This window comes from Phyllostomus discolor, chromosome 12, assembly GCF_004126475.2.
Source record: "Phyllostomus discolor isolate MPI-MPIP mPhyDis1 chromosome 12, mPhyDis1.pri.v3, whole genome shotgun sequence".
In the NCBI taxonomy this organism is placed as follows: Eukaryota; Metazoa; Chordata; class Mammalia; order Chiroptera; family Phyllostomidae; genus Phyllostomus; species Phyllostomus discolor.
Genome location: NC_040914.2, coordinates 66,876,203 through 66,891,371, shown reverse-complemented (window position 1 = coordinate 66,891,371; position 15,169 = coordinate 66,876,203). Strand labels below are relative to the sequence as shown.

The 15,169-nt window shown below is 37.0% G+C and overlaps 1 protein-coding gene across 2 annotated transcripts in view; it reads right to left on the bottom strand.

Annotated features, from left to right (window-relative positions):
- The window catches only part of CNTNAP4 (contactin associated protein family member 4), a 235,811-nt gene that overhangs the window by 83,527 nt on the left and 137,115 nt on the right, over positions 1-15,169 (bottom strand). The window contains exons 5-8 of one of the 2 annotated variants that reach the window (XM_028501841.2): positions 9,662-9,865; positions 8,918-9,102; positions 7,766-7,909; positions 5,091-5,352 (exon numbers count right to left, since the gene is read on the bottom strand). In XM_028501841.2, the coding sequence (XP_028357642.1) occupies positions 5,091-5,352; positions 7,766-7,909; positions 8,918-9,102; positions 9,662-9,865 (795 nt within the window). Of the gene's footprint in view, positions 1-5,090; positions 5,353-7,765; positions 7,910-8,917; positions 9,103-9,661; positions 9,866-15,169 lie in introns of those variants that run through there. The other variant, XM_036012240.1, reaches the window with a different exon arrangement.

The following is a 15,169-nucleotide window of genomic DNA, read 5'->3' as shown; positions in this document are numbered from 1 at the left end:
ACAATTAACTGAGAAAGAGAAAGCACCTGCTAATATCTAGGAACTGGCCTGCCCCTCTCAGGGAGGCCTTGGTGGTACGAGCAGCTGGCCGGCACCCAGAGCTAGGCCTTGGTTCCTCCCGTTGAACATAATCTCAGAACGTCAATATCGGACAAAGTCACTGTGTGACTATAATAAAATGGGACCCCCCACCCCGCAAAATCTACTTTGTCATCTTGTCTAAACACAAACAAAAGCAAGGATACTGTGAAAACCACAGAAATACCAAACTTCCTCGACTGGATAATATGAATGGTAACTAATGTAATTTTTTAGACTTGTTTCATTCCTCTATCGTTGTGGATAAAATTCACAAAGATACCTACTTCATACAATCACCCTCACTTCCTGGCAGCTTTTCACCTAGGGCAATTCTCCACCTCCTTGAAACTTCACCCAAATCAGCTAACATAACCCAAAATCCAACAGTTTCCCCGGGTGTGTGTTCTTGTTGCCATAAGCAATAAACCCAACTTGTCTGATTATGGGTGTGATTACGGTGGTCTTTGGGTAGAAGGCATTGGCAGTTCCAAATGGAGTAACAGAAGAATGGAATAATAAATGGAAGTGTATATTATAGGTAGTCAGAGAATGGGACTTTTTATCAGAAACCTCTTCCTCTTCCTTTTCCTTTCTCTCCTCTCCTCTCTAATTCCTCTTCTCCTTCCCTTCCTCCTTCTTCTCCTTCGTTTTTTTCTTCTCTCCTTCCTATCATCTCCCTTGCCCTCTCCCCTGCACCTCTCTCTCTTCCTCATCTTTTCTGACCTAAACCATGTATGTGAACACACAAAATACAGCAGGAAGAGGAAGTGTTATATCTGCTCTTTGTACCTAACCTTCTGGTCGTACTCCTAAATCGCTATGGAAATATTGTGACGGCTTAGCCACCATCATTCTCTGATAAGACTATAATAGGCTCCCAGGGAGTACACTGTACAAAGGAAAAGAAGCCTGTTGTATCGGGTAGGTTCTTTGCAAAGGTGCAAAAGGCAGTTACACAGAAGCCATTACTCAAGGAACAACTGAAGTGTTTTGCCTGTTGCCAAAAGTCTTTCAGTGCTCTGGAACAGTGCCAGAAACCCCTGTATCCAAAGGAAGAAATCAACAGCAATACAGTCACTGCAGGGGATTTTAATATCCCACTGTCACCAATGGACAGATCTTTCAGACAAAAAATCAACAAGTCAACAGCTACCTGAAATGACACTCTAGATCAAATGGATTTAATTGACATTTACAGGATGTTTCATCCCAAAGCAACAGAATCTATATTCTTCTCAAGAAAACACGGATCATCCCCAAAGAGACACCATATGGTAGAATACAACATAAGTCTTAAAAAACGCAATAAAACTGAAATCATGTCAAGCATTTTCTTGGACCACAGTGGCTTGAAATTAGCAATCAACCTAAAGAAAAAACTCAAAAACATTCAAATACATGGAGGCTAAATAACACATTATTAAATAATGAATGGGTTAACAATAAGATCAAGAGGAAAAATCAAAAAGTACCTGGAAACAAATGAAAACACACAACAACCTAAAACCTATGGAACCCAGTGAAGGCAGTCCCGAGAGGGAAGTTCAGAGCGTTACAGGCCTACCTAAAGAAGACAGAAAAATCTCAAATAAACAACCTGACCCTACATATAAAAGGACTAGAAAAATAATAAACAAAGCCCAAAGTGAATATAAAGAAGGAAATAATCAAGATTAGAGGAAAAATAAATGACATAGAGACTAAAAAAAAAACAATTCAAAACATAAATGAATCCAGGAGCTGGTTCTTTGAAATGATAAACAAAATTGATGAACATTTAACTAGATTCATCAAGAAAACAAGAGAGAGGACCCAAATAAATAAAATCAGAAATGAAAGAGGAGAAGTAACAACTGATACCACAGAAATGCAAAGGACTGTAAGAAATTACCATGAACAACTACGGCATATGCCAAGAAATTAGACAACCTGGGCGAAATGAATAAACTTCTATAAACACACAATCTTCCAAAACTCAATCAGGAAGAAGCAGAAAACCTGAATAGATGGACAACAACCAGTGAAACTGAAGCTTCACAGGTGGCTTCACAGGTGATTTTCACCAATCATTCAAAGAAAAACTAACACCGATCCTTATCAAACTAGTCCAAAAATTTCAAGAAGCAGGAAGACTTCCAAACTATTTTTACAAGGCCACTATTATCCTAATTCCAAAACTAGGTAAAGACACAGCAAGAAAGTTGCAGACCAGTATCTCTGATGAACACAGATGCTAAAATCCTCAACATAGTATCAGCAAACCAAATCCAGTAATACATTAAAAAGACTATACACCATAATCAAGTGGGATTTATTCCAGGGATGCAAGATTGGTACAATATTCACGAATCAACAAATGTGACTCACCACATAAGCAAAATGAAAGACAAAAGTCACATGATTATATCAATAGATGCAGAAAAAGCATTTGATAAAATCCAGCACCCACGATGATAAAAAACACTCAGCAAAGTGGTGACAGAGGGAGCATACTTCAACATCATAAAGGCCATGTAGGAAAAAACTACTGCCAACATCATGCTCAATGGGCAAAAACTAAAAGCTTTTCCCTAAGGCCAGGAACAAGACAAGGGTGCCCACTTTCACTATGGTTGTTCAACATAGTACTGAAGTCCTAGCCACAGCGGTCAGACAAAAAGAAATAAAAGGCATCCAAACTGGAAAGGAGGAAGTAAAATTGTCATGATTTGCAGACAATATGATATTATACACAGAACACTTGGTGGAGCCAAAAAACTACTCGACCTAATGAATGAATTCAGCAAAGGAGCAAGATACAAGGTCAACATTCAGAAATTGATCATATCTATAAAAGTGACAAAGATTGAAAATATTTTGTGTCATGAGGGATTTTATAGTACTGCTAATATGCTTTATGATTTGGAATAATAGCTTTTATATTTCAAAAGTGGTATAGGTTGATATAATATTTTCAAAGAATTCCAAATGACAATTTGAGAAACTGTACATCAATTAAAAATGTAGCCTGAAAATTCAGACATGCAGATTTCAGTTCTTCCTAAACACAATTTAATTTTTATTCTAATGTAAAAGATAAAACTTTTGAGTTTTTAAGACATAAAAAATTAGTAATTTATGTCTCCAGTAGCTGAGAAAAATCAAACCATCCTTTTATAATGAAAAGATTTATTGTAATGTGATTCTAATCTACCAGTAAGTAATTGATTCTTTTTTAAGACTCACTCTAATATATCCTGACAACTAATTTAATTACTGAAAATTGTACATGTGAAACACAGGTGGACAGTCTTTCCCTATCAGTGAACAAACCGACCACTCATCCAACTGCCATTTAAACAGTCTACTTCCAAACACACTTACACTAGCAAATCTGTATATTTTTAAAATTTATAAAAATTAATATTTTAAAAGAAACTGGAAAATGGGGTAGGAGAGTTGGTAAGCAAAGGCCTGCTTGTGTTATCTGAAGTGTAACAATTTTTTACATTGACAATCATATTTAGTCTAGGCTGTTAGCTAGGAAACAATCTTACCAGGTCAAATGATATAGTAATAGATTATATTGTACGTCGGTCTAAACATTCATTTAGAGATTTTCAAATCATTCATGGTATTCTTTACAGACTTACACCTACTGATTTATTAAATATACATGCCTGCAGAGTGTTTAGGAATGAACTAGCTTCGTGGGGCTTACTACAGTAACATTGTTCGGAAGCCATTACTTTAAAATGTTGAAAATTAGGCTACAAATAGAACTGCTTCTGCAGATGTCACATAAATCACAATAAACTACATATTAACAGCAGGCTTGCATTTTTAGGCCCTCAATTTAGGGAACCAACTAATTATCAATGTAACACTGATTTATTTCTTTTGTCAAGCCTGCAAACCTACCACATTTTGAGTATTGCATTAAAAAGTCACAGTGTAACACCTCTCAAGAATTGTAATTAATATTGAACTTTTAGCTCCCACACTTAAATTGCAGTGACAGATGACCGACAAAAAAAGATATATAAAGATTACACATTTGTGTATCAATTTGTATATTTATCTTTCTTAAATTTAGTTTCCGATTATATTCAAACGTTTTGTCCTCTCCCAGTCGTAAGCTATTAATTTTGGACACAGTTAATATAGAGAAGTAGTACAATGGCATCTTTAAATTTTTTTTAAAGATCATTTATTAACCTGATGTAGCAATTTACCCCAATGTGACCTCCAGTTGCTTGGCTGAAATGTTATTCCACGTATATGAAAATGTGATGGAGATCCCTTGTCATAATCTATATAATTTTAATGAAGAGACAAAAATATCCTTTACCCAAAGCACTGACCTAAATTAGACATTAATTTTCCAGACACTCATATAGTCTCCTTAATTATATTACTTCAAATCATTAAAATGATACCGTATTGCCTAGAAGTAGAGAGAATTCCTTTTGGTGTCCAAATGAAGACCTTTGCATGAATCTTTCCATCCTCTCTGTACAGAGTACATCAGCAAGTAAAGTTACTTTGACTTAGTATTTAGGTTTTTCACCACTAATATAGACATATACATGTAGGTCCAAGAAAGAACCCCCCTTTCTCTCGCAGACCGGGGACGACTCACAGCTGTGTTAGACAAAGCCTCATTTTCCACTGAAGACATCCAGTAAACTTTGGGGTCCATTTCACAGTCTTTCACTTTTTCACCCAAACACGTTTCCTGAGCATGTGTTGATTTATCTGGAGTGCGCAAGAGGGCCATAGAAGGAAATTTCTACTCCCCCATAAGTATCATTTGGGTTAATAAGAACTGCTGGTGTGGAGCCACATTTAAAAGAAAATTAGAATCAAGTTCCTCTAAGGAAGAGTACCGACAATCTTATTACCTCAAGTATTCATTTATTAAACAAATATTAATTTTTGGTTAGGCGTAAAATCTCATGGACAAGGGACGGGAAGAGAATGAAATCTCTCCGAAGTATACGCCTTGCCCATGGGAATGCACTTATTACCTGCTGTGATGTCACTGGATAATTTCCCTGGCTGGTAGATATTCAGCTTAAGTTTCCCGTCGTTAAGAAAGAGAAGGAGGCCCCCTGAAAGCAGCGGAAGTTCGCCGAAGAGCAGAAGCCCTGCATTATTCCAGGTTCGAAACTGGAAAGCAGCAGAAACCTCATCCTCCCCGGAAGGGCCTGGCAGCGCTAAGTAGCTCCTGGGGCTGAGGAAAGTCACGGGCACAGACTGTGGTTGTGAACAAGAAAATGACACATTTCCCTGAGAATAAAGTCAAAGAAAAAGCTTTAAGAATGAGTCACATCACATCAGTAATAGATACTGAAATATTCTCAAAGGCTATTTATCAATCTCAAATGATCCTCAGTTTAACACAATGAACTGCTATCAGCATGAAAACTCAAATTCTTGCCACACTTCTTAAAGGTTCCTCAGGTGCAGTGATTACGATCCGACACATCTTTCTCTCCCCATCTCTCAGCCTCCCCAAAGCCATCTAACTCAATGCAACTGAATGCAATGAAAATTTACCTAAGCCAGCTCCTTGTTTTTGTCTTTTACTTGGCTTTCCCTTTTCTCTCACTTTACCTCTTTACTGCCTGTGGCTCCTAATCTACCCCACAAGATAACCAATATTAAGGAGCTACTGTTTTCCCTTCCATATTTTATCATACGTCCTCTGTTCCCATTGAATCATATGTAACTAGTTTCAGTTACATGTTTGACTATGTGTACATACACACACGTAAATGCACATTGATGAATACATACACCTAACACTGGGCATTATTTGGTTCACAAAAATAAGAGCCATTTACTGTATCATGATTTTGCCACTAAAGTATATCTTGTGGAAATCATTTTGAGTTATCTGACATAAGGCTAATTCCTTCTTTTTATTGATTGCATAAAATTTTATTATGCGAATGTTTCGAGTTTTGCTCGACTGTTTTCCTGTTCTCGGCCCCGAACAACGCTGGCAGGAGCGACTGTGAAGAAGGTGCTAAGTACAGAACGACAGGTGCCTACATGTTTGAAATGTTTTAGCAAGTATTTCCAGCTTCTTTTTCAGAAAGTAAAAATAGGAAAAAGTTACAATACGTCATACTTCCAGCAGTAATAAGTGAGGATAACCTTTTCCCCACACTCTTGGCAGAAATAGGTATTATAGACCTTCTAAATTCATACAAATTCAGTGACAAAAATGTCAAAGTAATAGATCATTCTTATTTATCTTTCATTTACCTGACTAATAGCGAAATCTGATCATTTTTCATGAACTTGTTGATGAAAGAATGGTCTACAGATCCTCTGCCTTTTTTAATTTTGCCTTTTTTTCTGTAGAATTTATATTGGACACTATGATGTACGATATGCTACTTACATTCCCTCTTTAACTATTTTTGTTTTTTTCTTATCATTGTCTTTGTCATCAGATTTCCATGTTTTATTTTTCATTTAATGGTTTTAAAGTAGATCTTTAGGATACATTAGATTGTATTAAATTTTTTTAAAATGCTGACTATGAAAAATTATTTTGCTATTAGAGTAAAATACATATTTAAAGATTTTTAAAAACTTTATTTAAAAAGAGTGAAGCATATTCCTTAATATGCTTCAGAAATGAAGACAAATGTTTTTATTTTTCCTGAAAATAATCTTTAATAAATTTTCCATATACACATAGCAAACCCTCTCACCAATGAAAAGTGGGTGTTAGTTGTGTGAGCAGTTTCTGGAAACTCACTTCACCAATCTCACACACACACACACACACACACACACATATCTACCTACCTATAATACTTTATTTTCCTTTCAAATCACTGTCCCAATTATAAAAAATAACTATTTTAAAGTTTTGCTGGGTGTTATACTCATATAAATACTATCAATTCACATAGTGAGTGAGGACTAAAATATTTTGTAAACAATAAATATTCCTGTGAGGTGCTTTAGGATTTGCATACACAACATGAGTTTACATTTAGATCATTGAATTTTAAACAATGAAAGAAACATATTCAAATGGATATGTGTGTGCGCTTTTTGATCATCAAGCTGGTTAAGTGGGAAACCACATTGTCAGAGTCCCCTTGCCAGGTTCTGGGTAAAAGTTAGCCAAGGGGGAGCTGACGTGATATCTGAGTTAGAAGTGAAACGCTGGCCCCTGTCTGCCGCTCTCGTGTGTGTGATCCCGCACAGGGAAGGACGACCTCAGAGGCTGGTCCAGCCCCTGCTTCACAGCCCTCCTTCCCCACAGCGGGGCCTCCACCTTCCCGACGGCGGGCCTCCACCTTCCAGCTCCTCTGACGGGAGCTCCAGGTCCTGAAACAGATCCCTTGTTCATAGCGCTCCTAGCGGTGCTGCTCTCCCAACTGAACCCTGACCAATAAACACAGTTACCTTCAAATTGTGCTGCATTTACATAGAACTAGAATACAATGCAGCCTGACCAACACTGCTATTGGGACAGATCGGCAGATGTAATGTTGCAACAGCCTATTAATTTCTTTCATTTGTTATGAATGACCATGGCAAAATACAAGTTTACATGGATGTTATCTGATCCCAAGAACGCAGTATGCTTGTTTGGAGAGTTTGTCAGGAAATATCGTACTAAGGAGATTAAAGAGCAGAAGAAAAGTCTTGCTTCAAATAAAGACTCTCTTACCATAATGATGATCTGTGGTTTTTGTTGCTTGGCCAAATCAATGATATCCATTCCATTATAATAGAGATTTTCTAAACACCCATTAAAATTCTTATGCAGGAATGACACTGATTTCCCAGGTGCTGAAATCCCTCCAAAGCTGATCTTAGAAAGAAAAATAGCATCAATAATATTGTTTAGTGATTTTCAGACAATCTGCTTAAATAATTATGATTAGCAACTATAGCTGCAGTCATCACATATATCAATTTTCATCACCCACACTGCCATATTGTTAATTTCAAATGGAGACATTAAAAAATTAAGATACAGATTTTAAAACAAATGTATACAAATTTAAATGCATTTAGTTTTCATTTGCATTAGAGTGTAATAAATCTTACAAGTTGCTAATCACACCCAGGTTTGATATTTATTGGCTGATGAATATGAACATTTTTCTATTCATAGTAAACCTTGATCTATTTAATAATGTAACATTACAATCACATTTTATTTTACACATCTCTAGCACGCAGCGATATTTACGCATTTGCACTGATTGTCAACGAATTAATTAATCTATTCACTGCTATCTCCTCCCAATAAATCTACACTGTGTGGGGTGCCCTATAACACAGAAACACCATGCAACCCAGTTTGCATTTGCTTGTGGTGATGATGAGACCTCTTTTTGGAGGTTTTACTTGTGACACTCTGTGTTTACACATTTCGGGTAAAAAAAGATGATCTCTCTCTATAATAATAAATTAACATATTGTGCCTGGCTGGCATAGCTCAGTGGATTGAGCATGGGCTGCAAACCAAAGCATCGCAGGTTCAATTCCCAGTCAGGGCACATGCCTGGGTTGCAAGCCATGGCCCCCAGCAACACACATTGATGCTTCTCTCTCTCTCTCTTTCTCCCTCCCTACCCTCTCTAAAAATAAATAAACACTTTTTTAAAAATTTTAAAAAAACATATTGTGAGAATGATGAAGCCTAAGTAGAATGTGCCCAAATCTGCTATGTGAGCCACGTCACGTAGGGGAAACACCTCATAGGACTTTGATTCACTTTGCAAGTGGGGTCCTCAACAGTCTATTTTCTCTTGCTGGGCTAACCCACACACATATCCTAAAGACTATATTGATGGAAACATAGCCATCACACCTCATAGTCCAGCTCCAGGTAGCTGAACTCTCCCTGGGCGTGGAAGTGATGCCGGTGTTCGTCCACTGTGAAGTTGACTTGCCGGCCCGAGAGCTGGATGAGCACCGAGTGCCAGTGCTGGTCATCCAGCAGGCTGCCCAGGGTGAGGTTGACCAGGGCATGCGGAGATGGCAGTTTAGCGTCACCTTAGAAGAAGGAAGAAAAAGTAGCACCATTGTTCCCAGTCTAACAAAAAAAAGCTTCCCTTTCATGGGGTAGCATCTTTCATAATCATTACAATCTCCTTCCATGCATCCCATCCAAAACACTAGTATAGATTTACCCGAAGTTTGAATATAATATCCTCTCAACCTTGCTGTAATTTCTTCTACTGTTAATGTCTTTTAATATTACCCATCACATGCTCCTTTTCAATATAAATTTCACTTTGCTACAACCTCATTACTTTTACTACCTTAATATTTTTCAATGACCCGTCTCTTTCTTCATGATGTTAGGAAATAGCTATGTAGGGCTACTGGCACTATGTAAAAAAAATCACTGAATGAGGGTCTTATACAATTTGCAAAATATGAACCATTTTAAATGAAAGTACAACACTGGTGTGTATATTATATTTATATATATGCCCTGAGTCTGGAAATAAAGCACCATAATTTTTATAAAATAAGGTATGAATGCATAAAGTTACTGAAGTGATATCTAAATGACCAGATTTTCAAGCTTTTCACCAAATAGCTTTACCTGAATTAATAAGTAAAAATAGTTTTCCTCTTCTTAATTCCAGTGTGATGTGATCTCCATTTTGCCCTTCCCTGTGGAGTAGAATCCCATCACTCTGCATGGTTTTAAATTTCAAAGAAATAATATCCTTTATTGGGCTCAGGGATTTTTGATTAATTCTGTAGAGGAGAGAACTTCTTCCATCAAGATCAACCACCTCTGATCCTAGAGACAAAAACAGTAAAAGTTGTTCTAGGGTAAATATGCTTTTCATTAAGCATTTTAAATGTCTATGTATAGAGAAATCCTTATACATACACACATACATGTATAGTTCAGCTCCAGACCAGTCATAATAAAGGAAAATAAAACCACCACATGCCTAATTCCCTCTTGATACCTGGTATTAACTCTGTTTTAGTGTTTACTAATCTTTGAACAAAATTCATTTTAAAATGTACTTCTAATTTTCTCTTATATTATTAAGTCTATTCTTTCCCATTCCATAAAAGAAGAAAACCAGAAAAAATGATAATAATCAATATCCATAAAACCATTTTGCACACTCCACAATCAATATTTTAATGGTGTTCTTCAAATGCTAAAGTTAAATATTTTTAGCTCCTGAAAAAGCAGTTTTGATGTCTCAAAATTCTTTCATACATGCCATATATAAAGGAATTCCACTACAAGTACACACACACACAGGAGACTCATCAAATGCCACTTCAAATAAATATTAAACTGACCTCTGTGCTTTGTTTTATTATTTTTTGAGGTTAAGTAATAGCAGTTAAGAGCAATGTTATTGTCTGTCCCCTCAAGGGCATCGTTAAAAAGACATTCACTTAATGATATTATAAGGGCTGTTCTGTTGCATTTGTGTCATAGCTGTGACATTGACATGTTTTTTCAGCTTTCTGACAGTGTCTTATCTACTCATTGTCAAGATCACTTTGTTCAGCTCATCTGAAAAAAGATGTCATACTGTAGCAGCAGCATAACAGTTCATCTGTCAAAATCAGCTGCACCCTGAACAAGGAACACAAAGAAGAACTGATAACACTCAGAAAGCCTAGCAGTGTTTTCTACATTTCGCAAGTCAAAGATTTTTTTTAAAGGCAATTACCCTTGAGAACACATTTATGTAATAAATGGAGAGGTTAAGAAAACCCAATAAAAGATGAAGCTATTTTTCAAATGGCTAGGGGACTTCTCCCAGTCAAAGAAATGACATTTTAGTTTACTTGTCTTATTTCATTTGAAAAAATTACCTATATACCCAAATATACATTTCATTCAGATTATCCATAATATTTAATGTGAATCATTTGTATTCACCATCCACCAAATTTTTTCAACTATTTATACAGCTATCTTTTGAAATTTCAGAGGTTTGATTTTTTCCCCCACATCTTGCTAATGTACTTATAAAGAATTCACCAAGTGCACATGAATAAACATTGCATTCTGTAGAAAGACAAATGTTAACCAAACAATTATTCCTTGTTATATAGTTGAATAAATGCACATAGTAAAAACATAACTCTATGTCAAATACAAATAATGTGTTCTATGATTATTAGATTACAATAAATTAAGAAAAATTCCAATAAGACAGACTTTAAATGCAGACACATTTGGAGCACTGCCGTTATCTCTGAGTCAATGCATTGCTTAAAGGCAACCATCATAATAATGATTTTATTTTGGATAAATTCTATTTTTGGAATTAGCTACCAAGAGAATTTTTTTCCAGGAAAGGTTTCATCTGTGTTAGTTTAGCCTATTATTTCTTTTCTTTTTTTAACCTTCTTCACTATTGTTACTATTACACTGGAATGGTCATACTATTGTGGCACCTGAAGCTGTTGTGCCCGGAGTATTTTCATCGGTAACATGAAATAGTAAAAACCACATCAGACAAGTGATGCCTAAAGCAATGGTTTATTGTTTCATGTCTTAAACTGAAGCCATTTGCCATTTTCTCTCTTGCCTGTTTTCTTCTTACTTCACAGGTATAACACTCATTGATTTGATGCATTCATTCAACAAATATTTATTCAGCTCATCACATCTGAGGCACTGTGATGGATGCTTAGAGAAAAAGAGTGATCGACACAAACATGGCCCATCCCTTACGGGGCTTACATTCAGTGAAGATGGACAATAATTACCAAATAAATAAGTTCATAAAGGATTACAGACTACAACAGGCAGTCTGATCAAGGTTAAAAGAAGACTGGGGTCACTTTAGTTACAGTAGTTGGGGAAACTCAGTTCTCAGATCTAGAAATCTGGCACTAAAACAGGTCATAATCAATAGTCTGCTCTCCACGGTCCTTAAGACCAATTCTTATCCTCATAGATGAGAATTATTCTTAGAACATTTCACTCTAAGAGTCCTGGACATCCTCCCAAGGTGTTCTCTCCTCCCTGTTGTGAAAGGAAGCTCTGAGGATTGCTGGGGAACTACGGGCACAGTCAGCAATTTACCTCTCCGAAGAAGGAAGTAGGACAAGGGGGCTGGCCTTGAAAAAGGGGGCTCGAAAGCCAGAAAGCAGTGAAGTAGGGGAATCAACAAACTGGCTACAATCACATCACAGACACACATGCATGTGAACAACACCCTTCGGGGGGAAGTAAACATAATTCAGCATATGAGCACCTTGTCAGTACAGAATTACACACATGCACTATATGTGAGGTTTGTCTGGGAAAAGTGCAGCCATCGTTAACATAACCAGAATAAGTCTGCGCAACATCGATGTAACCTGGCAGCCAAGGAGAGTGGGCTGGAATGTGCATGTGTGAACAATGACAACTTCACTGCCCTAGTCAGTGGGGGCGGTAGACCCCATTGAGTGAGCATGTGTACTGTGTGGCTGTCACATTCAAAATGAGCAAGTAGAGCAACAAATCTGCGTCAAATTTTGTGATGAGCTTGAATGCTCCTCCCTAGAAACTATCAGTTGATTCAGAAGGCTACAGCTATGGGCAACTGGTGATTGGCAGCTTCATCACAACAACGTGCCCGCTCGTGCATCACACCTTCTGCAGCGTTTTTGGTGAAACATCAAATCACCCAGGTGACTCAGACCCCCTACAGCCCAGATTTGGCACCCTAAAATTTCTGGCTTTTTTCCCAAAATGAAAATCACCTTTGAAAGGGAAGAGATTTCAGAACACTGATAAGATTCAGGAAAAAACAGTGGGGTAACTGATGACGATTGGGGGAACTGTGTGAGGTCCCAAGGTGCCTACTTTGAAGGGGACTGTGGGGTCATTGTCCTATATAGAATATTACATGGCTGGATACCTTCTGGAATATATATATTTCCACACACACATACACACACAAGGATTCTCATAGAAGAAAAAATATTCAGATGATTCCTAACAGTATTACTTTTGATAGAATGGCTCTAATATAAGTCACTGTCATCAAAAGCTATTTATAAAATATACCTGATATATAAAAGGCATACAATTTCAAACAATGACCATAAAACACTACGTTATGACACATAAAGTTGAGGATATACAAACCTGAAACTATCTGAAAAAAATAAGTAATCTTTTGAGAGAGAGAGAAAGAATTTGAAATCAATGTATCATCATCAGCATCTGACACTCACTCAAAGAATGTTAGTGGGAGAGATAGGTATAGAGTCTCTCTTGAAAGTGATTTTACCAATACTAAGAAAAATTAGAGAAACTAGAAACTAAATCAAAGGCAGAACTTCACATCTTTTAATGGAATACTAAGCAATTTTTAACAGTCCCTGTCTAAAGATTATTTAATTCTAAAATTAATAAATGCCTGATTTTACTATCCATTGCTGATTAGGGCCACAGCCTGTTAAGTACCATGTTTATTTGTAGATATTTTTTCCCAGTAGAGACTCAAATGACTTCTGTCTGACAGAAAAGACACTCCCACAGGTTATGGGTTTTTATCGCCCTCACAGACATTAACCATCCATGTGCCTGCCCTAGTGACAGTGGCTCGGCATTCTTTCATGGACTCCTGTGTGCACTCGGTCTCTGAACCTTCTTTGGATCAGCTTTACCATCCTTCCGATTCCTTCAGCAATGAGCCCAATACCTTTCTGAGAAGTGCTTATTCTGTATTTGAATGAGAGTCATGTTTTCACATTTTTTTAAAGTTTACTTTTAACACTACTAACTTAAAAAGTACGCATCAATTTAGCATCACTGGGAAAGAAATATTTCAAGTCTTAGCCATCACTGGTAACAGTGAATGTATTTTCACTATTCCACAAAGATTTTCAGATTTTGAACTCTTAACAGAGCACTGCCAAAGCAAAACATTCTCAGAAAAGAAAAAGTTCAGATGATTTTTAACACTTCTTTACATTAAATCTAACCTATAGGAGATCTGAGTATATACCATTAATAAAATTAATCTAACTCAATAATTATTTACTTAGAAACACTATATTAAGTATCCAAAATAATATTACACTTAAATTAATAGTCAATAATACATTTATTCCTGTCTTTTGTCAAATACTTTTGGGGAAAAAATCTTTTGTACACGGTTTAGTTGTATAAATAGGAGAAGGTAGAGTTCTTAGAAAACTGACTACAGGAAAACTGAGAAACTGGAAAATAACAAAATTTTTAACAGTAAAAGACCTATAGAGTCCAGAGACGGAGGAGTGGACATGTTACCTAAATGAAAGGAAAGTTATTTTTCTAATTGCAAGTTTGTTCATTAGTATGCTTATTAACTGAGGTATATTTTTAATGCTTGGAGTATGGTCAGTGCTAACACCCCTGTCATACCCAGGCTCACCATGTGGGGGCATGGACTCGAATTTCCCAGTAGCAAGCTGCACAGTCTTCTGACACAGTCACTCCTCCTCCTCTGACTCTGACCCCCTCACCTCTCTCATGAGGACCCTTGTGGTGACGGTGGGCCCACCTGGACCATCCAGGATAATCTCCCCATCTCGACATCTTTACTTCAGTCATGTCTGCAATGTGCCCGTGACAGAATGCCACATATCTGCAGGTGACACGGCATGACTTTCTCTGTCACAGAGAGTTACTTGACCTCTTTGCTCTGTTTTCTCATCTGTAACATGGGAACAACCAGAGTGTACTCTTCATAGGATTGTTGAATGGATGTGTATCTGCATAATTTTTGGAAGAGTTGTTGGCACAGGATTAGAATTCAATGACTGTTAGCTACTACTGACGACAATACCATTATTTATTAAAACACGGGGCAAGGAAAGAGGTACAGGAAAGTTTAATAAATATATTTGGTGTACTCATTTTTTTAAAGTGGCCCCTTTAAAAATAATCAGTTTCTGAAGTGCATGAGTAATGCTCAATTATCAATGTCACTGCCAGGTTAGACAGCAAGAATGACTCTGAACCATCTGTGGGTTCTGTGGCTTTTTCTCTGCCTGTCAGCAAATGCCTGAGCTGACTTACCGTGGCAATTGTCGGTGACCTGAATCCTCCTCAGTGAATACCTCCATCTCAAATCGTCTC